Below are 25,688 nucleotides of genomic sequence, written 5' to 3'. Positions count from 1 at the left end.
TGAAAAGGAAACCATTAAAAGTAATCTATTTTGCTTTCATGTATAGGTGCTGCCTTCTCAGAGAGGTATCTAGGTCTCCCAGCAAAGGAGGAGCACACTTACCTGGTGAGGATCCTCATACCTCGTGTGATCATGCATGGTAGGAAGCATAAGGCAATAGGTTATTGTAAGGGCTTTCTCTCTCTGTTTTGTTTCCTCAGACTGCATCTGTATTGGAAGATGTTCACAAGCTTAAAGACGAGAATTTCCTCTTACTGCATGGGACTGCAGACGGTGAGATTTGGCTATGATTTTAACAGCTAAATTTGTCCCCTTTTTTATCAATATGCAATTCAACTGCTGAACTTATTAATAATAACTTGTATGTGTTTGTTTATGTCTTATGTGTGTGTTTCTTGGCTTTGGGTGACGCAGCACGGGTCCACTTCCAGCACAGTGCAGAGCTCCTGAGCCGCTTGGTGAAGGTGGAGGCCAACTACTCCCTGCAGCTGTACCCAGATGAGGGCCACATCCTGAAGGAGCGGCGCAGCATCCAGCATTCCCAACGGACCTTGGTGCACTACCTCCAGACCTGCCTGAGACACAACCCCCTCCTGGCCTCCATAGAGGAGCCAGATGAGGATGACTGAGTACTCCCACCTCTGACACTGGAGAAACATACTGAGAAGTGACGACTACTCAGTCAGACTACTACTAAACACTAGTCTCTTCCCACAGCCACTGACTAGACACAAGACCACGGGAGTGTGGACCAAGAATATCAGATCATAGCCTACTGTTATCAGTTCACAGCAACTTTGGAAATATACAATTTCTTCCCACCATTGTTTGTACTGTTTGAATTGTGTTGTCCCTGATTGTTTACACTGTGTGGATCCATTATCCAAGAAGTGACCATGGCCAGGCCAAATGTTGATTCTTCTTAAAGTTTACAAAATCGCCTGAACATGCATGTCGTAATGGCTGCATGAAGCGGAGTGGTTTACAATGCATTCTTCTATGTTTCGTTATCCTGCATATCTTAACTTTGCTTAATTTATTACAGCTAAAATCAGCCTGCTACGCTGTTATGTAACACATATATGTTATGGACTTAGTGTCACTTTTAATGTGCCAAATACATGGTATGTTTACAAGTGTATTCACCATGCCAATTCAGAGATGTATCCGGACTTATAGACTGTATGCCTCTTGCATGATTATTTTCAACAGTTCCATGTTGTATTTGGTAACTTTGGATGGATATAATAAGAATGAACAAACCCAAGTAAATATAATATGAAGCACATTTGTTAGAAGTTTATTTCAGTAGTTATGTTTTAGTTTTTTCTTAAATTAATTTCCTTTGATAGTCACGCATACTTTCTTAATGTGTGCTGCAAAAGCTTAACACCTCACTGAAAAGTATACATCTCCCCCAGCAACGTGGACTCCCAATCAAAGTTGTGGAACATCTATGGTGCACTGCATGTAGTCTGTTTGCAATTGAATAGCCAACTTTACATTTTTCATTTTTTTTGTTTTACTAAATCCTTTACGATAAAGAATCAATTCCTTGTTTTACAGAAATATTGTTGTGTGTGTTCCATCACTGGCTGCTTTGGAGAGGAAAGGTGGAGCCTCGGCTAAAGTATCAGAATTGAAATAGTGAATGAATAACTGTCTGTTGTGTCAAGTATAATTTCTTGAACCGGTCTCGTTGGTACCAGGTGTTTTTAACCTAGACCCAATAGATTTGGCAAGAATTGGATAAGTGCAATATGTCCAGTGGTGGAAAAAGTAACCAATTCTCATACTTGAGTAAAAGTATAGACACCTTAATAGAAAGTTACTAAAGTGAAAATCAATCATTCAAATAAAGCCCTTTTTACGTCAGCCGATGTCACAAAGTACTATACAGAAACCCAGCATAAAACCCCAAACAGCAAGCAATGCAGATGTATAAGCACGGTGGCAAGGAAAAACTCCCTAGAAAGGCAAGAACCTAGAAAGAAACCAGGACCTGAGTGGTGGCCAGTCCTCTTCTGGCTGTGCTGGGTGGAGATTATAACAGTACATGGCCAAGAAGTTCAAAGAAGTAAATGTCAGTTGGCTTTTCATAGCCAAGCATTCAGAGTTAGAGATAGCAGGTGCGGTAGAGAGAGTCGAAAAACAGCAGGTCCGGGACAAGGTAGCACGTCCGGTGAACAGGTCAGGGTTCCATCGCCGCAGGCATAACAGTTGAAACTGGAGCAGCAGCACAACTAGGTAGACTGGGGATAGCAAGGAATCATCAGGCCAGGTTGTCCTGAGGCATGGTCCCAGGGCTCAGGTCCTCCGGGAGGGAGAGCTTATAAGACAAGAGAAATACTCCAGATATAACAGACTGACTGACTGTAGCCCCCGACACATGAACTATTGCAGCACAAATACTGGAGGCTGAGACAGGAGGGGTCGGGAGACACTGTGGCCCCGTCCGACGATACCCCCGGACAGGGCCAACCAAGTCAGACAGTAAAATACTACTTCACTAAAAGTATTTGGGATTTAAATATAGTTAAGGATCAAAACTAAATGCAATCGCTAAAATATCCTAAGTATCAAAAGTAAAATATTGCTGATATTTATCAAATTATTTCCGATCTACACCTGTAATTTTTATGGTCATGTCCAGAAACAATTCATTTAAATTGTGTGACAGAATGAAACGGAAATGAGTTCCATCCCAGTCTTCCGTTTGCCTTAGCCAATCGTTTCGAGTGATAGAGACACACGAGGCTCAACTGGCCAATGAGGTTACATTTTCCTGCAACCACCATCCAATCAACGATACGCCTACTTGCGGGCCCGAATCCCTCTTCAACCTTCAGTCGTGCTTTTTCTGTAGGGGCACCTTCAACTAGCTTCGCTGGGCACTGTCTTTCAGAATAAATATATTTTCCCACAGACATCATGTCGTTTCTGGCTACCAGTATCAGCAGGCTAGCGCCAAGACTCCTTCAGTCAAAGGTAAGCCGAGGCAAGGAGCCTCTTCGAAGTAGAGTGGGCGTCAGTGCAAACGTTAATTTGCTAGAAACTATCAAGTAAACTTCAACAACTAGCTAGCCGGCTTGTTCGCTCTCCAGGAAAAATGTCGGTTGTAGTCAAGCGCATTCATGTATGCTAGTTCCTACACATCGCCAGACTGTTTTGAAGCTTACCAACGATGGTCCTCTATCTTTTAAATGCGTTGGAACTACTGTTTCTCGACGTTTTTTAGGTTAGCTGCGAGCTAGCCAGTTGACAGTGACGGATAACGTTAACAGGATATTGATTGTGCAGGAGGTTGACGTTTGACAGCTAACGTTAGTTAGCTATCCCACCTCTCACATGGAAGTTATTTTAAACTGCTTGTTTAGATCATCCAAAATAATGCATAGTCTTATATTAGCTACCTACTGTCAGCAGTGGCAAGTTAATTGGCTGGCTAGCTAACCTGCTCTTCCACTTCCCCTCATTTGACCTTCAGTGCTAACATTTCCATTCATAAGTACATGTCCTAACTATTCGTTTCTGTTGTATTGGCTATCTAGGTTTGTTCATTTCCGGGTGCTGTATTGTTGCCAAGTCTCCATTTATGTCACAATCTACACTGAAAAAAAATATATAAACGCAACTTGTAAAGTATTGGTCCTGTGTTTCATGAGTTTAAAAGATCCCAGAAATGTTCCATATGCACAAAGCTTTTCTCTCAAATTATGTGGACACTTATTTTAAAAAAAATGTATTTACATCCCTGTTAGTGAGAATTTCTACTTTGCCAAGATAATCCATTCAGCGGACAGGTGTGGCATATCAAGAACTTGATTAAACAGCAGGATCATTACATGGGTGCATCTTGTTGGGGGCAATAAAAGACTACTTTAAAAGGTGTTTTTGTCACACAATGCTAAGTTTTGAGGGAGTGTGCAATTGGCATGCTGACTGCAGGAATGTCCACCAGAGCTGTTACTGGAAAATTGAATGTTAATTTCTCTACCATAAGCTGCCTCCAATGTCATTTTAAAATATTCTGCAATACGTCCAACTGTCCTCAAACGCAGACAACATGTATGTTATGTGCAAACAGTTTGCTGATGTCAACGTTGTGAATAGAGTGCCCCATGGTGGCGGTGTGGTTATGGTATGGGCAGGCATAAGTTACTGCCAATGAACACAATTGCAGTTTTATCTATGGCCATTTGAAAGCACAGAGATGCTGTGAAGAGATAATGAGGCCTATTGTCATGCCATTCATCCGCCACCATCAACTCATATTTCTGCATGATAATGCACGGCCCCATGTCGCAAGGATCTGTACACAATTCCTGGAAGCTGAAAATGGCCTGCATACTCACCAGACATGTCACCCATTGAGCATGTTTGGGATCCTCTTAATCGATGTGTCAACAGCGTGTTCCAGTTCCCGCCAATATCCAGCAACTTAGCACAGCCATTGAAGAAGAGTGGGACAACATTCCACAGGCCACAATCAACAGCCTGGTCAACTCTATGCGAAGGAGATGTCGTGTTGCATGAGGCAAATGGTGTTCACACCAGATACGGACTGTTTTTCTGATTTAAAAAAATATATATATATATATATTTTACCTTTATTTAACTAGGCAAGTCAGTTAAGAACAAATTCTTATTTTCAATGATGGCCTAGGAACAGTGGGTTAACTGCCTGTTCAGGGGCAGAACGACAGATTTGTACCTTGTCAGCTCATGGGTTTGAACTCGCAACCTTCCGGTTACTAGTCCAACACTCTAACCACTAGGCTACCCATGCCCCTACTTTTTTTTGAAGGTATCTGTGACCATCTGTATTCCCGGTCATGTGAAATCCATCGATCAGAGCCTAATTTATTTTTAATGGACTGATTTCCTTATGAACTGTAACTCAGTAAAATATTTGAAGTTGTTGCACATTGTGTTGATCTTTATTCAGTATAACTAGCCAGTTAACTATCCAATTATGTAATAAGTCTATGCATGTGCAACACTGAAGTTTCAATAACACACACTGATTTGAATTCTGTCTTGATTTCATGCATTCCACAGAGGTCTGTTGATTCCTGGGTGCCACTGCTACCTCTTGCCTGGAAACCCAACGTTAAATTGCATTGAATTCTATGTCGGGCAGAAATGAGTGTTTTGAATCAGGAAAGTTTCCTTTCACGACCTCTAAAAGCCTGAATGTTGAATACAATTATATTCTAACAAACTTTACCGGTTGTCTGTGCAGTTGGTCCTTTTGGCGGTAGGAATGTGAAGCAATATCCACAAGAAATATGAATTACATTAACTTTTCAAAGCTGGTAGTGTGCTCAGGTTTCTATCACCTGAAGCATGTACAGAACCATGTAAACACGTGCAGGAGCTTGGCAAGTAGACATGAGGCTCGTGCATATGCTTCAGGTGATAGAAGTCTGAGCACTACCAGCACTTTCAAAAGTTGATGTAATTATACTTTCCTGTGGACCGCCAAAAGGACCAACTGCAAGGACAACTGGTAAAGTATGTTAAAATCTAATTTTATTTGACATTCTGGAAGTTGTGAGGAAACTTTCCTGACTCAAATGCTCATTTTTGCCCATTGGGTTTCCAAGCAACTACCTCCCTGGTCAGGAGTAAGACTGTCTGAGTGTCCTTGGAACACCGGCTGTAACTAGATTGTAACCTACAGTACTGCCTTCACCCAATTACCCTCCTGCTCAGATTTCTATGGCCCAGATAGCTGACAAATCACGTTAACTTGTGACTTCTTATTTGAGGGACTGTTAACTTTCAATCCTCAGACAGATGTACCTCTCGTTCACCAAAGAGGGCTCCCTCTTCTCCGTTGAAGCATTGATGACATTGTGGAACTGTGTACAATAGTCCCAGCACTTTGTCGACATGACACGTTAATAATCCTTGCTTGCGATACGGTTTTGGTAACCTTTTGGAAGTTTGCTTCTGTACTGTACAATCTATAATTATTTTTCATAAAAGGTTAAATGAATACACCTTTTTATAGCGTTAGGATTCACACACGGCCATATAGCCAATTAGAACCGCTGTAACATGGCAATCTAGCATCTATGAACAACTGTGTATCGGAAGGAGGATGCCAGAAAAGTGTTGTAACTGAAAAATACAATCGGCTGCAAATGTGATAAAACCAATAAAAAATAGTGTACAGTTAGTGTATATTTAGCTTTTCTAGGAATTAATGGTAACGGAAAGGGGGATACCTAAAGTTGGATTAGGAAAGTTGTTTGGACCAAGTGTACAGTTAACTTATTAGGTCATGTTGGGCGAGTTGGAACCGGTGTATTTCTGAATCAAACGCGACAAATACATTTACATTTTGGGATATAACGAAGGAATTTATCGAACAAAAGGACTATCTGTGATGTTTATGGGACATTTTGGAGTGCCAACAGAAGATCTTCAAAGGTAAGGCATGAATTATATCGTTATTTCTGACTTTCGTGTCGCACCTCCCTGGTTGAAAATGATTTGTTATGCATTTGTATGATGAGGCGCTGTCCTCAGATAATCGCATGGTTTGCTTTCGCCGTAAAGCCTTTTTGAAATCTGACACGGAGGCTGGATTAACAAGAAGTTAAGCTTTATTTTGGTGTATTGCACTTGTGATTTTATGAAAGTTAAATATTTCAAATTTAATTTGAATATCACGCTCTGCAATTTCACCGGATGTTCCGGAACGTCTAGCCGTAACAGGTTTAATCGACATCCACGTCTTCGGCACCTGGGGAGCAGTGGGTTAACTACCTTGCTCACGGGCAGAATGACAGATTTTTACTTCGTCAGCTCGGGGATTCGATCTTTCGGTTACTGGCCCGACGCTAACCACTAGGTAAATGTACTACTGGTGATAGCAAACAATTCACACACTTAACTTATGAAACAATGAATGTGCATTGTACAGTCCCCTTCTTGGACTGTGCCATCCAAGCGGCCTCCAAAGGATTAGTTCACTGAGATGGGTGTGACTAAGACGGGTGTCTCCTGTGCCATTTAAAAAAATTAAAATATATATATATTAATCACACGCTACAGTTCAAAGGTTTGGGGTCACTTAGAAATGTCCTTGTTTACATATTTTTTTTAAGCTGATTTTTTTGTTAGTTTTTTTGTCCATTCAAATAACATCAAATTGATCAGAAATACAGTGTGGATATTGTTAATGTAGTAAATTACTATTAAAACCCTTTTGCAAATATGTTAGCACAGCTGAAAACTGTCGTCCTGATTAAATAAGCAATAAAACTGGCCTTCTTTAGACCAGTTGAGTATCTGGAGCATCAACATTTGTGGGTTTGATTACAGGCTCAAAATGGCCAGAAACAAATAACTTTCTTCTGAAACTCGTCAGTCTATTCATGTTCTGAGAAATGAAGGCTATTCCATGCAAGAAATTGCCAAGAAACTGAAGATCTCGTACAACGCTGTGTACTACTCCCTTCACAGACCAGCGCAAACTGTCTCTAACCAGAATAGAAAGAGTGTGAGGTCCCGGTGCACAACTGAGGACAAGTACATTAGTGTCTAGTTTGAGAAACCGAAACAAGTCCTCAACTGGCAGCTTAATTAAATGGTACATGCAAAACACCAGTCTCAACGTCAATAGTGAATAGGTGACTTCGGGAAGCTGGCCTTCCATTAAAAATCTAATGATTGATCACTGTTTTAACGTTGGATTATAGCTGCTATGGGAAGGTAGGCTACCCACATCTGAAGTAGAGTTCCACCTAATGGGAACGTAGCCAGATGGGACTCCCTAAAAACACATGCTATGCCCGGAAGTGACTTTTCGTCCCAGGTTTTTGCTAAACCTAAAACTTTTCCTAACCCTTTTTGATCAACCTTAAACTTTCTAGGGCAGGCGTTCCGCTAGCGGAACCCCTCGACAACATATTTTAGAAATATGTAACTTTCACACATTAACAAGTCCAATACAGCAAATGAAAGATAAACATCTTGTTAATCTACCCATCGTGTCCGATTTCAAAAATGCTTTACAGCGAAAGCACCACATATGATTATGATAGGTCATAGCCAAGTAAAAAACACAAAGCCATTTTCCCAGCCAAAGAGAGGGGTCACAAAAAGCAGAAATATAGATAAAATTAATCACTAACCTTTGATCATCATTAGATGACACTCATAGGAGCTCATGTTACACAATACAGTATGTTACACAATACATATGTTCGATAAAGTGCATATTTATATCCAAAAATCTCAGTTTACATTGGCGCGTTACGTGCAGTCATGTTTGATTCGAAAACATCCGGTGATTTTGCAGAAATACTCATAATAAACATTGATAAAAGATACAACTGTTATTCACAGAATTAAAGATTCTGCTCCTTAATGCAACCGCTGTGTCAGATTTTTTTTTTTTTACTTTACGGAAAAAGCATAATCTGAGAGAGGTGCTCAGAACCCAAAACAGCCAGAGGAATATCCGCCATTGGAGTCAACAGAAGTTAGAAATTACGCCATAAATATTCACTTACCTTTGATCTTCATCAGAAGGCACTCCCAGGAATCCCAGTTCGACGACAAATGACTGATTTGTTCCATAAAGTCCATCATTTCTGTCCAAATAGCCACTTGTTGTTAGCGTGTTCAGCCCAGTAATCCATCTTCATGAGGCGCAGGCGCTTCGTCCAGACAATTCAAAGTTCCGTTACAGGTCGTAGAAACAGATTCCTACATACATCGTTTGACTTATCTTTGGGATGTTTTTAACATAAAACATCAATAATGTTCCAACCGGAGAATTCCTATGTCTGAAGAAAAGCAATGGAACGAGAGCTAACTCTGTCGGGAGCGCACATCATGAGACCAAGGCACTCTGCCAGACCACTGACTCAGGTCTCATGAGCCCCTCCTTTATAGTAGAATCCTCATTCAAGTTTCTAAAGACGGCTGACATTAGTGGAAGCCGTAGGAAGTGCAACTTTATCCATATCCCACTGTGTATTCGGTAGGCCAAGCTTTTAAAAACTACAAACCTCAGATATCCCACTTCCTGGTTGGATTTTTCTCAGGTTTTTGCCTGCCATATGAGTTCTGTTATACTCAGACGTCATTCAAACCATTTTTAGAAACTTCAGTATTTTCTATCCAATACTCATAATAATATGCATATATTAGCATCTGGGACAGAGTAGGAGGCAGTTCACTCTGGGCACGCTATTCCTCCAAAAGTGAAAATGCTGCCCCCTACCCCAAAAGAGTTAACCTACTTTTCCTAATCTGCCAACTTTAATTATCCTAACCTACTATGAAATAGTCACCGGTTGTGGCTGTATCGAAGTGGCGTGTTTTTTGGGGAATCTTGTAGCCAGATGTCCCTTGCGTTGACCCCCTGGCTCCATCCCCCTTCCATTGACTTTGACAATCTGACTGAGTCTGGTCAGAGATCTGTATATAATGACGAGATGCTCATGTCTTTGCCCTAACAATGGGAGCCGTTGTCCCAAAGGCAGGAAGGCCGGTGACAAGCTTAAATAAAAAAACAAACCCATAGAAACGCATTGGGCTTATTTTGGACATATTTTTGCGAGAGTGAAACCTTTCGCTTCGCCTCTTCCTCTCTGGTCTGGTTTCAGACTACTGGTAGTAATCACCTGCTAAGCTACAAGATTACTGGCATCCAGGCAAGAACTTTCATCCTGCCTGGGCTGATTTTTGTATTTTTATTTATTTACTCAAGAACATTCCTGTTAATCCGACTCAATCTCCTAGTTCTAGTGACCAAGTCCTTAGGGTCATCTGCCATAGCTGGAGAAACAAATACATTATGGTTAATTGAAATTGAGAAATATTGCTAGCTTTTTGCTATAAACCCTCTAGGTTCATTTTCTTTCATCATTATACCAGCTGCTCCCATTTACCTCTGACAACAGTATAATGGTCTTCGCTGTTATCTGCAGTGAAGGCAGACATTGCGGATTGCCGGACCAGATAGCAGTTATCTATACAGAACCAATTACCCGATCTTCCCACTCTGTCGTGGATGTTGAGTCTATGGGGTTGGATATTTAGGCTAACTGAGAAGCGGCGAGAAAGTACCATGAAATACTGATATCAGCTCAATGATTAAATTAGGCCTACTTCTAGTAGTCTAGCTGCAGGTATTGGAAATCAGAGTGCAGTTGTCCTTCGCAGCTAATTTGAAGCTTCTCTAATACCCCCTTTACACTCTGCTAACCAAGTCTCTGTTTTGACCACAGACCCTCCCTCAGGCTCATGTTTTCTGACACTTGCATTTTCCTCTCTGCAGAATGCCTCATGTGTCATTGTGGCATCCAGACATGCCAGCTCATCAACAGTAAGTACTCTGACCACCTCTTCAAGGCCACTCATTGTCAGTTTGCTCATTATTAACGTAATTGTTGGTGAAGCATGATATTAATAGGGATTGACAAAAGATTTCCTTCTTTGTTCTCTTTGCCATTATGGACCATGCTGATAACTTTATAAGCCTGTTTTTCAACCTATGTTTTGGATATATTGGTTGTTTAACTAACACAGACTTGGCAGTGTTATCACAGTTTTCACTAGGTTCTCTGTAGTTGACCTTTTTTTTTAATATGCTGGTTTTCAACAAATTTTATTTTGACTGAGCTTTCAGAGACATGTCTGTGTTTTTGCAGAATTTAAAGGATGTTCTATCAGACCTCATCCCAAAAGAGCAAAGTAGGATCAAGAGCTTCAAACAGCAGTATGGTAAAACCAACATTGGATCGATCACTGTTGATATGGTAAGTAATTGAGCCATATTCATTATCTCAGAACATAATGTTGGTAAAACACTGATCTCTACACAATGAAATCTGTTTTTACAGCAGATACTGTCTGCTGTGAATTATAAGTATCTTTTATACAAATCTTAACCTTGTGACCCATTCAATACATCTGTTCATCATGTAGGTTGAAAGGGGTCTATCTTGGCTATAAAAGACCTTTGTACTTTTGTCTCGGGGCTCTCAACGAATCATCTGAGGGTGATTTGTCGACCAGCCATCATGCTCCATTATTAATAAGTGGTTTAAAGATTTAGTTTAAGTATAACTCTGACTTGTGTGATAAGGTTGTCTCCTCATTTGATAGTAAAGAAATGAACCACCACACCACAAAGATCAGAAAAGCAATGGTAAAATAATTTTCTAAATTCCATTAACAAAATTATGTGTGGTGAGGGTCTTTAGTTTATCAATATGTAGAAATGGATTCATATTACTGTATTATAAACCGGCTGCTACGTGATTGGGTCTGATGTTGCCCCTCATCTATTCCCCTTTTAGCATACTAACGGTCATGTAATGTACCACTACTCAGCCTGTTCCCTGCCAGCTAAGCACAGCCACATGTGTCCGATGACACTTTGCTTCTTGAAAACTTGATTGCTGATATTCAAAACATTTTGAGACTGTACCAACAGCGGACTAATGCAACAAAAAATAACTAAAATATAAAGCTGAGTCACAGCTCTTGCCTCCCACACCAGAAATCACAGCAGACTCACTCCAGGGTTACACACACCTCAGCTCTTACAGTGAACGTCATCCACATGTTTATCATTCACATGACATCTTCACCCTTTTTATGACTATGAAGAATGTAGATTAATTAAGATCAGGGTCATCTTTACACATTTTGAATTGAGACACTTATTTCTGGACTTTGATCAGAGATAAATAGTCTAGTCTATATTGAGCTTTCTGTACAGAGTGTAATTTCTGTTGTTTCATAGGTCTATGGTGGGATGAGGGGCATGAAGGGTCTGGTGTATGAGACCTCAGTGCTGGATCCTGATGAGGTGTGTTTCCTGCCATCACAACACAAATAATCCACTAAACAGTATCACCCACAGAATAATTGATGTGTCAAGCTGAGCACTCTTGGCCCTCGTAGATAAGCCATATGGTTACTTACAGTGCCTTCAGAATGTATTCAGACTCATTGTCTTATTCCACATTTTGTATTACAGCCTGAATTCAAAATTGATGAAAACAATTATTCTCACCCATCTACACACAATACCCCTTAATGACAAGGTGAAAACATGTTTTTAGACATTTTTGCACATTTTATTGAAAATGAAATACAGAAATAAGTATTCACACTCGAGTCAATACTTTGTAGAAGCACCTTTGGCAGAGACTACAGTCTTTCTGGGTAAGTCTCTAAGAGCTTTCCACACCTGGATTGTACACCATTTGCCCTTTTTATTATTATAAAAATTATTCAAGCTCTGTCAAATTGGTGGTTGTTCATTGCTAGACAACCACTTTCAGGTCTTGCCATAGATTTTCATGTATATTTAAGTCAAAACTGTAACTCGACCACTCGGAACATTCACTGTCTTTGTAAGCAACTCCAGTGTAGATTTGGCCTTGTCTGTTAGGTCATTGTCCTGCTGAAAGGTGAATTAATCTCCCAGTGTCTGTTGGAAAGCAGACTGAACCAGGTTTTCCTTTAGGATTTTGCCTGTGCTTAGCTTCATTCTGTTAAGGACTGGGGAGTTTTTCAGGATAAAAAATAAACAATTACAAGCACACCCATAACATGATGCAGCTTTAAACAGAGTGGTACTCAGTAATTAGTTGTATTGGGTTTTCCCCAAACAACTTTGTATTCGGGACAAAAAGGTAATTGCTTTGACATATTTTTTTTCTAGTATTACTTTAACCTCTCTGAACTACCGATACCGGATCCGGGAGCGTGACTACACCCTCAGGCTCATTACCATAACGCAACGTTAACGATTTCTAAAAATCGCAAATGAAATGAAATAAATATGCCTGCTCTCAAGCTTAGCCTTTTCTTAACAACACTGTCATCTCAGATTTTCAAAATATGCTTTTGAACCATAGAAAATCAATCATTTGTGTAAGAGTGTTGATGGCTAGCTTAGCATTTAGCGTAGCATTTAGCACATAACATTTTCACAAAAACCAGCAAAGGAATCAAATAAAATAATTTACCTTTGAAGAACTTCAGATGTTTCAATGAGGAGACTCTCAGTTACATAGCAGATGTCCAGTTTTTCCTGAAAGATTCTTTGTGTAGGACAAATCGCTCCGTTTTGTTACTACACATTTGGCTACCGAAACGAACCGAAAATTCAGTCACCAAAACGTCGAACTTTTTTCCGAATTAACTCCATAATATCGACCGAAACATGGCAAACGTTGTTTGAATCAATCCTCAAGGTGTTTTTTCACATATCTCTTCATTGATATGCCGTTCGTGGAAGCATGGTTTTTCTCAGAATCCCATGGAAAAATACCAGCACCTGAGTTTTGCGCACCAATTTCCACGCAGGACACCGTGCGGACACTTGGAAAATGTAGTCTCTTATGGTCAATCTTCCAATGATATGCCTGCAAATACGTCACAATGCTCCAGACCCCTTGGGGAAACGATAGAAAGGGTAGGCTCATTCCTGTCGCATTCACAGCCATATAAGGAGATAATGCAAATCGGAGCCTCAGAAATCCTGTTCATTTCCTGGTTGCAGAAACATCTTGGTTTCGCCTGTAGCATGAGTTCTGGGGCACTCACAGTGAACATCTTTGCAGTTCTGGAAACGTCAGACTGTCTTCTTTCCAAAGCTACCAATTATATGCATAGTCGAGCATCTTTTTGTGACAAAATATTGTGCTTAAAACGGGAACGTCTTTTTATCCAAAAATGAAATAGCGCCCCCATAAGCTCAAGAGGTTTTAATGCCTTATTGCAAGCAGGATGCATGTTTTTGAATTGTTTTATTCTGTACAGCTTCCTTCTTTTCACCCTGTCAATTAGGTTAGTATTGTTGAGTAACTACAATTTTGTTGGTCCCATCCTCAGTTTTCTCCTATCACAGCATTTGGCCTTAGGGTGACAGCCATGAGCAGTTTCCATCCTCCGGCAACTGAGTTACCATCCAAAGTGTAATTAATAACTAACCTATACTCAAAGGGTCTTCTTAATTTTTATTTTTATTTTTTTACCCATCTACCAATAGGTGCCGTTCTTTGCAAGGCATTGAACAACCTCCCTGGTCTTTGTGGTTGAATCTGTGCTTGTAATTCACTGCTTGACTGAGGGACCTTACAAATAATTGTACGTGTGGGTAAAGAGATTATTCAAATATCATGTGAAACACAATTATTGCACATAGTGAGTCAATGCAACTTATTATGTGACTTGTTAAGCAATTTAAAAAAACAATTTTTTACTCCTGAACTTATTTAGGCTTGCCATAACAAACGGGTTGAATACTTATAACATTTTGTTTTTTCTTTATTAAATGATTGTGTTAATTTTGAAAAACATATTTCCTCTTTTATATATATTGTGTGTGTAGGCCAGTGACAAAACATCTACATTTAATCCATTTTAAATTCAGGCTGTAAGACAACAAAATGTGGAAAAAGTCAAGGGGTGTCAGTGCCTTGAAAGTACTAAATTGTGTCAAATTTGTCTTTAGGGCATCCGCTTCCGTGGCTACAGCATTCCAGAGTGTCAGCAGCTGTTGCCCAAGGCTCCAGGAGGTCAGGAGCCATTGCCTGAGGGCCTCTTTTGGCTGCTGGTCACAGGACAGGTCCCCACAGAGGAACAGGTGAGATGGGGCTAGGGCTAATTTAAACTGAATGTAAAGATTTAGTCTGGTCAAGTGGAAAGGAGGTTAAAGGGTAGCATAAACATAACCACATGTAACATGGATTTGCATTAGTATACGCACGTAAAGTTCTAATACAATGTTAGACCTCACTTATATTTTTTAAGTTATTACATAAAACCGATCAGAATGCTGAAGTCATGCCGGGAAAGTGTTTTTTGTGGATTGTGACGTTTTATATGGAGGACCCAGCCAGTCAGCCTATTCCCTATAATGTAAACTTCAACAGAAATAACTTAATGTATAACTTCAAATTAAATCAAATCGTTTGCACCTTCATAACTACTGGTTTCAATAAAAAAAAATTCTAACCCAATTAATATATGAATTTATTGATAGAAATCAGCTTGCAAAGATGCTAGCCAACTAGCCTGCTAACGTTAGCCCTACTAGCCTGCTAACGTTAGGTTAGCACTGCATGAGTCAGCCAGTTGCGATCAACACCTAGCTAACAGAAACATTTAAAGTAAACAAGTTTTGAACAAATATAACACCATCTAAACAATTATCAAATAATGTTGCCGTATATGCAGTTATCTTAGCCAGCCAGCTAAGGTTACTTATTTAGCCTGCTTGCTAGCATAGCCAGCTAACTAGTCTAGTTGGAAAACCACCACGGTCAACATAGCTAAGTGGTAAGCCAGAGAACAACACCAACTATTCTAGCACAAGCAGGAAAAAAATATATAAATCTAACAGATACAGTGGAGCAAAAAAGTATTTAGTCAGCCACCGATTGTGCAAGTTCTCCCACTTAAAAAGATGAGGCCTGTAATTTTCATCATAGGTACACAAAATTACATTGTAGGATTTTTTTATTAATTTATTTGCAAATGATGGTGGAAAATAAGTATTTGGTCAATAACAAAAGTTTCTCAATACTTTGTTATATACCCTTTGTTGGCAATGACAGAGGTCAAATGTTTTCTGTAAGTCTTCACAAGGTTTTCACACACTGTTGCTGGTATTTTGGCCCATTCCTCCATGCAGATCTCCTCTAGAGCAGTGATGTTTTGGGGCTGTTGCTGTGCAACACGGACTTTCAACTCCCTCCAAAGATTTTCTATGGGGTTGAGATCTGGAGACTGGCTAGGCCACTCCAGGACCTTGAAATGCTTCTTACGAAGCCACTCCTTCGTTGCCCAGGCGGTGTGTTTGGGATCATTGTCATGCTGAAAGACCCAGCCACGTTTAATCTTCAATGCCCTTGCTGATGGAAGGAGGTTTTCACTCAATCTCACGATACATGGCCCCATTCATTCTTTCCTTTACACGGATCAGTCGTCCTGGTCCCTTTGCAGAAAAACAGCCCCAAAGCATGATGTTTCCACCCCCATGCTTCACAGTAGGTATGGTGTTCTTTGGATGCAACTCAGCATTCTTTGTCGTGGAGCCCCAGATCGAGGGAGATTATCAGTGGTCTTGTATGTCTTCCATTTCCTAATAATTGCTCCCACAGTTGATTTGTTCAAACCAAGCTGCTTACCTTTTGCAGATTCAGTCTTCCCAGGCTGGTGCAGGTCTACAGTTTTGTTTCTGGTGTCCTTTGACAGCTCTTTGGTCTTGGCCATAGTAGAGTTTGGAGTGTGACTGTTTGAGGTTGTGGACAGGTGTCTTTTATACTGATAACAAGTTCAAACAGGTGCCATTAATACAGGTAACGAGTGGAGGACAGATGAGCCTCTTAAAGAAGTTACAGGTCTGTGAGCCAGAAATCTTGCTTGTTTGTAGGTGACCAAATACTTATTTTTCACCATAATCTGCAAATAATAAATCCTACAATGTGATTTTTCTGGATTTTTTTTTCTCATTTTGTCTGTCATAGTTGAAGTGTACCTATGATGAAAATTGCAGGCCTCATCTTTTTAAGTGGGAGAACTTGCACTATTGGTGGCTGACAATACTTTTTTGCCCCACTGTATAAAATAGATCGTGGAGACTTACCGATTGACAGCTGAGTTAATGACCAAAAAGAGCCGAGGAAAAGGCCTTTTCACCAGCCTGAGGGAGTCCGTTAATCCAATAGCGATATAGGGAGGTAAATCCACATTGAATTTACCCGGTTTATCTCATTACTGCTGACTCTCGTGATGTACCGGTAGGGAACAGAGGTTGCTGGCTCAACATTCACGCTCGGCACAGCACCTGGTGTCAGTCACTCATTCCGAATCCTGCCTTCCACTGGTTATAGCTATCAAAGTCCTCTGTGGTTAAATGAGCACTGCATACAGTAGACGTTCCCGTGGTTCCCTTCATCCAATCCACTCGCTCCAACTGGACAAACCGTTCCCACTACAAAGCTAGCTTATCGTTTTTGGGCCACAAATTGTGGGTATTACTGCAACAACTCAACTCCAACACACATCCTTGGCATTTGGTGTTTGCTGCAGCTCTTTCTTGAAGCCACCACGAGATGAGGTCTAATTCCACCCTAATATGGCTCAGCTGGAGGAAATTCCTATATTACAGGTTTTATGGTACCAGTTAAAAGTTTGGACACACCTACTCTTTATGGTTTAGGAGGAAGGCATTGAAGTTCTACAACCATAGCAAAGTGATGGGGATTTATAATGTTTGGGATTGAAGAATATTTCCTGGCTCAATTTTTTTATAGGCCCTACTTGTACTCACCGATCATGTTTGCATCTCTCCAGGTGAGCTGGTTGTCCAAAGAATGGGCTAAGCGGGCAGCACTCCCCTCCCACGTCGTCACCATGCTAGATAACTTCCCTACCAACCTTCACCCAATGTCCCAGTTCAGCGCCGCTATCACAGCTCTGAACAGTGAGAGCAGCTTTGCCCGGGCCTACTCCGAGGGCGTCAACAAGGCCAAGTACTGGGAGGTAAGTCACACACAGACAGATCTCAGCATGTATTCTTCACAGACCTGGGTTCAAATGGTATTTGACATTTAAAAAAATACTTTATGTGTTTGATTGAGCGTGCCTGGTGAAATAGAACAAACAGAATAGCCATTAAGGTGTAAACCTTGCACATCTGGCGCTTCAGGCAGGCTAAAGTCGACGCTCAAAGTATTTGAAAGATTTTAAATATGATTTGAACCTAGGTCTGCATTCCTCACACGACAATGCAGTACAGGCAGAGGTGTGGTAAAAGGCATTAAACCAGTGTGTGATGCCAGATCAATGAGTCATCTTCACTAAACCTTGACTTATTTTAAAGTACCTTTCAAGTGTCTGTTCTTTTAAATGTGAATTTTAACACGCACACCAGGTCTTCCTTGAACAAGAGCATATTCATCTCTTCCTCGACATCCTGGTTAAAGATGAGGCTAAATTTAAGTAAATAGAAACACAACCACACTGTTTGTGTAGAGCAGGGAATTACAGCCCCAGAGTTCAACCGAGACTTGAAAAAACTCACAGACCAAAACATCAACAGGAAATCACCTACCGAGGTAATCGTGTGTGGGATTTATCATGTCTTTCAGTGAGATCCTGTGGGAGACAGTCTACTGACTGTTGATTAAACCACCTACCCTTCACTATTCAGTTAATCTACTCCATTCCTGTTCATCTATTCAGTTAATCTACTCTATTCCAGTTCATCTATGAGGACTCCATGGACTTAATTGCCAAGTTGCCATGTGTTGCTGCCAAGATCTACCGTAACCTGTACCGTGAGGGCAGCAGCATTGGCGCTATTGACTCCAACCAGGACTGGTCCGCTAACTTCGCCAACATGCTGGGATACAGCAACTCTGCTGAGTTCACTGAACTTATGAGGCTCTACCTCACCATCCACAGGTATTTTACTATGGGCCAGTTTCAGGTTAAGAATCTCCACTGAAGAATCTCCACTGAAGAATCTCCATTGAAACCAGCCCTGAAGGATTTATATATTAAGCATAATTACAGTTTAAGTGCCTTTGGGTCATTGAAAAGCACTCTATAAATCCCAGGTATTCATATTATTAACCATTATAAGTCATTGATTTATTTTACTTTTGGGGGGAGGGGGGGGTTGCCATTTTGTCTTTTTTTGGCTGTAGTTCCTTCCCCTTTGCCACTAAATTTTGAGAATTGTGAAACCCTCAAATATAAAAATTCTCTGCCCCCTAGTGTTTATATGTTGCATTAGAATTATTCTACAGTTTTGGGGGGGATAAGTCTGTTTTTCAATATAGCTCTGTATAAATGTTTGTTAGTAGTAATCAATAATGTGAGGTACAATTTTGTAATGAATTACTATGCATTAAAATTAATGTGACCCTTTGGTTTCAGTGACCATGAGGGAGGCAACGTCAGCGCCCACACAAGTCACCTGGTGGGCAGTGCTCTGTCCGACCCTTACCTCTCCTTCAGTGCTGCTCTGAACGGGCTGGCTGGACCTCTGCATGGGCTGGCCAACCAGGTCTGTGTCAATCCTGTCCTTTGCTCTGCACAGTCACATGGATGGACAGAACGATAATCATGTTGGCGTAACTGGCTTTTCCTTAACATTAGCACAACAGTGCTTTTATAGAGTTTCTGTTTTAGACTTGCTGAGGTTATAACAGTGTGTTTCTGTGTGCCCTACAGGAGGTACTGGTGTGGCTGACGGCCCTGCAGAAGGAGATGGGAGGGGAGGTGTCTGATGAGAAGATGAGGGATTACATCTGGAACACACTCAAGTCTGGCAGGGTAAGAGTGCGTCTGGCTTCACTATTACGACGCATCTTACCAAAAAGTCCCTAGTCCTGGGAATCAGGAACGGGGATTCTGAAGAACACAGGAGATTTGGGGGAAGTTTTCAACCCTACTCCTCACACCCTCTCTCTCTGCCGTAGGTGGTGCCAGGCTACGGGCATGCTGTCCTGAGGAAGACTGACCCCAGGTACCAATGCCAGCAGGAGTTTGCCTTTAAGCACCTGCCCAATGACCCCATGTTCAAGCTGGTGCACCAGCTCTACAAGATCGTGCCCCCAGTGCTGCTAGAGCAGGGTAAGGCCAAGAACCCCTGGCCCAACGTAGATGCCCACAGTGGAGTGCTGCTGCAGGTAAGCAATATTCTTTATTCAGGCATTCTGCTCAGCAATGTCCTATTGTAATGTTACGTATTGCAATGTAATGCAGATCCATTCTGAAACTTCGATGGAAGTTGAATTTGAAAATGCATTCTAAATGTATTTAGACTAGTCAGCATTACAATTATACTTCAATTATAAGCATCACAAAACACAGCACCTGTGTGTTTTAGTTTAGTCTTTTAATCATTCCATTTTTGTTGACCCTCTGTAACAAAACATATTTGACCTCTCCCTGGCCTTCCCCCTGACCTCTCTCCACTACAGTATTATGGGATGACAGAGATGAACTACTACACTGTGTTGTTCGGCGTGTCCCGAGCCCTGGGAGTGCTGGCCCAGCTGATCTGGAGCCGAGCCCTGGGCTTCCCCCTGGAACGCCCCAAGTCCATGAGCACGGACGGACTCATGACCCTGGTGGGGGCCAACAAGTCAGGCTGAAGAGGGAGAGAAGGGAGGAAATAACAAATAAAAGCTGACCTCGCCCCCATCCCCATGAAAGAGATTCAAAGAGACAGTACACATTTTTAATTTATTATTATTAATCAAAAATCCCCAAAAAGGGCGTTTGATATTTACATTGTTTGGTGTGAGACAGTTAGGTATTCATAGATATCCTATATTATATATCCCCGCTATGCCTCCACATTTGGAAGATGAAGAGAGATGCGAAACACATACTCATACACTGAGTGTAAAAAAACAAGAACTCCTTCCTAATATTAAGTTGACCCCCCCCCTTTGCCCTCAGAACAGCCTCAATTTGTCAGGGCATGGACTCTACAAGGTGTCGAAAGAATTCCACAGGGAGGCTGGCCCATGCTGACTCCAATGCTTCCCACAGTTGTGTCAAGTTGCCTGGATGTCCTTTGGGTTGTGGACCATTCTTGATACACACAGGAAGCTGTTGAGCGAGAAAAATCCGGCAGTGTTGCAGTTCTTGACACACTCAAACCAGTGCACCGGGTACCTACTACCATACCCCGTTCAAAGGCATTTAATCTTTTGTCTTGGCCATGCACCCTATGAATGGCACATATTCACAATCCATGTATCAATTGTCTCAAGGCTTAAAAATCCTTTAACTTGTCTCATCTCCTTCATCTACATTGATTGATTGAAGCGAATTCAACAAGTTAATCAATAAGGGATAATAGCTTTCACCTGGTCAGTCTGTCATGGAAAGAGCATGTGTCCTTAATGTTTCGTACGCTCAGTGTATATACAATTCACCTGCCTAGAGATTACAGATACTTTAATTTATGTCCAGTGTTTGCTAACCCCATGCCTCTCGTATGCTGGCCTGGGTTGCCCAGTCTGTCACTCCACCTCATTACTACAGAGCTCCCACCTACCTCTGTTCCTGACTCAAGACAATAACAGCACAGTAGGTTAATGTGGTCTTGTAGCATCATCAGATTTCCCCATGTGCCTGGGAGGACAGGGCCACCAACAGATTGAAGATGTGAAGGGGCATAAAAAGTAGCATGAAATCCAAACTCGTATACTGTTTTACTATTGTTTCAATTGGAGCATATCCGTTTGGTTTCCAGACTACGTAAACATATAATTATGTGGGGAGTTATAGACAAATGCCAAATGGTCATCAATTGAGATTTAAATTGTGGTAGTTTGACATCAAGATTAACCCCTTCAAAAAGCAAGCACAATTAATAAGGAAGCAAGTTACTTTTAATTTCGGTCACATTCTGCTGGTATTAGTTGCTGAAGCTTTGATTGACTGGAAAGCCTGGCCAAATCTAAAACAGGGAAACATATTTTTTTGTTGTTGCCTGAAACCCTCACCCCATGTATCTATACATTTCCCCCAATGTCACTAACCATTCTGATTTCACTCCCAAGAACACTCCAGTAAAGAAAAAGGTCCTTCTCTGTAAAAGTATTTAACTTCCACGGAAGATGTTCAATTTTGCTGAAGAAGGATGCAAATCAGGAAAGAAAGGGTGCTGCCCCCTTTATTTAAAATTAATATATATAGATTTCATTCATTCATTCGTCTGGCTTGATTCCCTGACTTCAATGGATTCAACCTTGAACACACCTCTATGATCAAAATAACCTTTTGTTTTTCAATTGTGTCTTACATTCTTTCCTTTCAATTTCTGTCTGGGCATCTTTTGTAATGTGGGATTTGTGTGGGTAGGATGTATATGATAGAGCTCTGAATTGAAGCTTGGAGTACAAAAAAGGCCTGATTTAATAACAACAGACTTGTCATCTTTGAAGGATTGGGAGGAGAATGTCTTCTGATTTTTAGTATGTACATGAATGCAAGCTTGGACATAAGTGTGCAGTCGGGGCTATGTATCTGTTGAGGTCCTGTCTTAATTTTGTTGATAAACTGGGTGGTTCGAGCTATGAATGCTGATTGGCTGACAGCCGTGGTATATCACGCGTATGACAAAACGTTTGTTTTTACTGCTATTATTACGTTGGTAACCAGTTTTAATAGTAATAAGGCACCTTGGTGGTTTGTTGTATAGGCATTGTGTTGGGCCTAAGAACAGCCCTTAGCCGTAGTATAATGGTCATATAGCATACACTATACTTAAGCAATAAGGCCTGAGGGGTTATGTTACTAATGCCCCAGAAAAGCGCTTCAGTGATCGAGCTGCTGCTACTTCAAAATGAGCACTTGTTGGTTTAGAATCCTTAGTTCTTAGCAATAGTAAAACCTCTGTTAGATTTGTCCTTTTTTGGGTGTTGAATGATAAACCTCTCATGTATAAAGATAATCATTTGTGGTTTTAATGTATACTTTGTATATAGTTATGTATAGCTTGAATGAATGAGCTATTTTCAAAAAGTATTGCCTCAGTCATACAGCTGTGTGATTCCAACCTCGCTCATTACATCTTTCTGTTTTATGTGTCGTTTTGAAAGTTATTCTTGTAAATAAATCTATTGCCTGTTTTATATGGGCTTTTTCTGCTGTTTAGGGGGTGTTTGCTTTGACTGTTTTCAAGCTTGCTCTCAGGCAGCAGATATTGGTTGCAGGCACATAGCAGCTTTTCCTGTGCTTATGTTTATCAACACAACATACTATATAGCAGCTGTTGCACTTCTACCACTGCTTTCTGGAACAACTCATTCAATGTCTGTCAGACTTCACTGATGTCAGTCCCCTCCGATTTCTACGCCTCTTGGCTTGATGTTTTTCTGTGTTCATTCTTCTTGGTTTGTCTTGTGGAGCGTGGTTATTTCTGATCATAGAGGGTCTAAAGAACGTGTGGAACCAGGGGAAGACTGGATGGGTCAAATGGGTGAAAGGCGCTTAGAACAAATGGGAAACCAATAAATGTTTTTATTAACACTTGGTGTCATGTTCATGTTTACTCATGGTGTGAAAAGAGGTTGAAAACTGACAAGGTTATTTCAATAACAAATGGAAAATTGCAAAGTCGCTGGTAATCCAGTCCTGGCAGATTGTCCTCCTGTCTCAATGTCCTGGATGAACTGTACATAATCATATTTGGACTGGCATTTCCAGGTTTTGAAATTAAGGAATGAGAATACCCTTGTGCATGTTAAAAAATAAAAATACACAACCAGCCAGCTTACCTTATGTCAAATAAGCCCAGCAGTCTCACCTCTGGCTCTCTTGTTTCTGGCTCTGGAGAACTGCAGTCATGAGACCAGACCGGGGATAATGTTACACACTGAAACAACCACTCAGCCGCTGTTGCATGAGCCCCCACTGCACCAGGCCTTGTCTGTTTCTGTATACATGGCTAGACAGCTGAATCACAAGGAAGTGGGGCTTTGTTTAGTGAACTTTAGTTAATGTCCTACAATCAGTTTAACTACAGTATTACCCAACGTGGTAGTCTTTACGTTTACGTTGTGATTTCATTTGTATAGGTGTGGTGGTGTTTGGGAGATATGTGTAATAACTGGCAGATGGTTAAAGGACCCATCTCTCTGTGCTGTTATTAATAACTGGCCCAGATACCACCACCCTACTCTGGTTTCCCTTTGAAAAGGCAGCATCCACACATAGTGGAACCCCCCCCCCCCCCCCACCCCACCACTCTCACACTTCACCTGTTTCATTCGGCACGTGACAAAATGTGATTCGATTTGAGTTTTTTTCCCTCTTCAGCTTCTGTGCTTGACACTGAAGGAAATGACTCGATAAGGAGTTATGGCAATATGTATTTAGACTACATTGTATGGATGCACATTCCCAATATTCCATTGCATTGATACGTGTGATTTTGTAGTGAGCAGTGACCAGCTGCTCATGGTCAACCAGAATGTAACATTTTGCTGAAATTCTAATTGAAAGAAAAAAAGTAGAGCACAAGTAGTGTTTGTTCTCCAACTGATACCATGGTTACAGAAGTGTAAATGAACACTAAAAACAACTTAACTTAGGTAAAACCAATTTGATCAGCACGCCAAACTCAAACATTATATGCTCACACTGCTTCTCAACACCCGTTTGTCCATTATTGCTCACTTTAGATCTAATTGGCAGAATAAGTAAAAGGTAGGCCTAATTAGGAATACAGTAACATGATTCACAATTCCACCTCCATCTTTATTTACAATACACACATCATGCACACAAATACAATTGCCCTATATCAACACCTGACAGAAAATGAAAAGCAATGAATACAGCAGTTCTTAGGAAGGCTGGAGGTGCAATACTGTTACATCAAACTGGATGACCACTAGCAACTTATTGGTTGCTTTTGAACATTAAAAACAAATACAAAAAGGAAGTTGCTTTGAAGTATTGCAACAGTGGTTTTAAGTCTTGGTGAGTCTTGCTTGAGAACAAATGAATAGTCTTGAATCTAAAAGACACACTTAAAATAGCTTCCTATGTTAACCTTTCATGACCTCCTAGAGTAAATTCCACCATCATAGCAAAATGGCAAATACATACCAGTACATTACACATGATCTGTTAGACTTTGAGTCCTTTATTACACAATAACTAAAATATGTGCCTGTTTTCCCATTAAAACGTAGGCAAACCCAACAAATACAATTCAAAAGAAAACATCCTACACAAGTAGCCATATCTTTCATGCATAAATACTGCAATAAAATAACTTTGTCTTGTCTAATTTATGAACGCGCTAGGTAGCTTGTCTTGACACAGCCATCTTGACACACTTTATAGAATTTTCACAGCATATCGACAAAGCACCTTTTCTCCATATTTACATACAAGCTCAACATTTAAAAGGCGCAGACTACATTTAAAACCTTTTTTTCTCTCCAAGAAAAATAAAGCACTTGAACAACATTCTCTCTGCACACACAAAAATGAAGGAAAGCTATTTTTATATATATCTCAACATTACCAGTAAAAAGTTGACACCTACACATTCCAGGGTTTTTCTTAATTTATTTATATTATTCTACATTGTAGAATAATAGTAAAGACTTAAACACTATGAAATAACACATGGGATCATGTAGTAACCTGTTAAACAAATCAAAATATTTTATTTGAGTTTCTTCAAAGTAGCAACCCTTTGCATTGAAGACAGCTTTGCACACTCTTGGCATTCTCTCAACCAACTTCATGAGATAGTCATCTGGAATGCATTTCAAGTAATAAGTGTGCCTTGTAAAAAGTTAATGTGGAATTTCTTTCCTTTTTCTTGCATTTGAGCCAATCAGTTATGACAAGGTAGGGGTGGTATACAAAAGATGGTATTTTACCAAATAGGGCTAAGTCCATATTATGGCAAGAACAGCTCAAATAAGCAAAGAGAAACAACAATCCATTACTTTAAGACATGAAGGTCAGTCAATCTGGAAAATTTAAAGTTTCTTCAAGTGCAGTCATAAAACCCATCAAGCGCTATGATGAAACTGGCTCTCATGAGGACCGCCACAGGAAACAGACATCTCAACAACAACTGTTCAGAAGAGACTGCGTGAATCAGGCCTAAATGGTTGAATTTCTGCAAAGAAACCACT

The 25,688-nt window shown here is 40.6% G+C and overlaps 2 protein-coding genes across 2 annotated transcripts in view; both read left to right on the top strand.

Moving 5' to 3' along the window:
* Window positions 1-1,874, top strand: part of LOC109907046 (inactive dipeptidyl peptidase 10-like) — a 33,646-nt gene extending 31,772 nt beyond the window's left edge. Inside the window, exons 23-25 of the mRNA XM_031794478.1 lie at window positions 47-105; window positions 201-273; window positions 415-1,874. Of these exons, the coding sequence (XP_031650338.1) occupies window positions 47-105; window positions 201-273; window positions 415-629 (347 nt within the window). The 3' untranslated portion in view covers window positions 630-1,874. The remainder of the gene's footprint in view (window positions 1-46; window positions 106-200; window positions 274-414) is intronic.
* Window positions 1,875-2,816: 942 nt separating this feature from the next.
* On the top strand, window positions 2,817-23,055 carry LOC109908208 (citrate synthase, mitochondrial). The gene is made up of 11 exons (XM_020506762.2): window positions 2,817-2,988; window positions 10,307-10,354; window positions 10,680-10,787; window positions 11,780-11,845; window positions 14,504-14,635; window positions 17,350-17,538; window positions 18,260-18,462; window positions 18,940-19,069; window positions 19,237-19,338; window positions 19,485-19,694; window positions 19,989-23,055. Exons 1-11 carry the CDS (start codon window positions 2,932-2,934, stop codon window positions 20,160-20,162), a joined length of 1,419 nt encoding a protein of 472 aa, XP_020362351.1. The 5' UTR covers window positions 2,817-2,931; the 3' UTR covers window positions 20,163-23,055.
* The last annotated feature ends 2,633 nt before the right edge of the window (window positions 23,056-25,688 follow it).

This window comes from Oncorhynchus kisutch, linkage group LG17 (genome assembly GCF_002021735.2).
Source record: "Oncorhynchus kisutch isolate 150728-3 linkage group LG17, Okis_V2, whole genome shotgun sequence".
In the NCBI taxonomy this organism is placed as follows: domain Eukaryota; kingdom Metazoa; phylum Chordata; class Actinopteri; order Salmoniformes; family Salmonidae; genus Oncorhynchus; species Oncorhynchus kisutch.
Note: the sequence above shows the minus strand (reverse complement) of the source record. Positions and strands in the feature narration are given on the sequence as shown.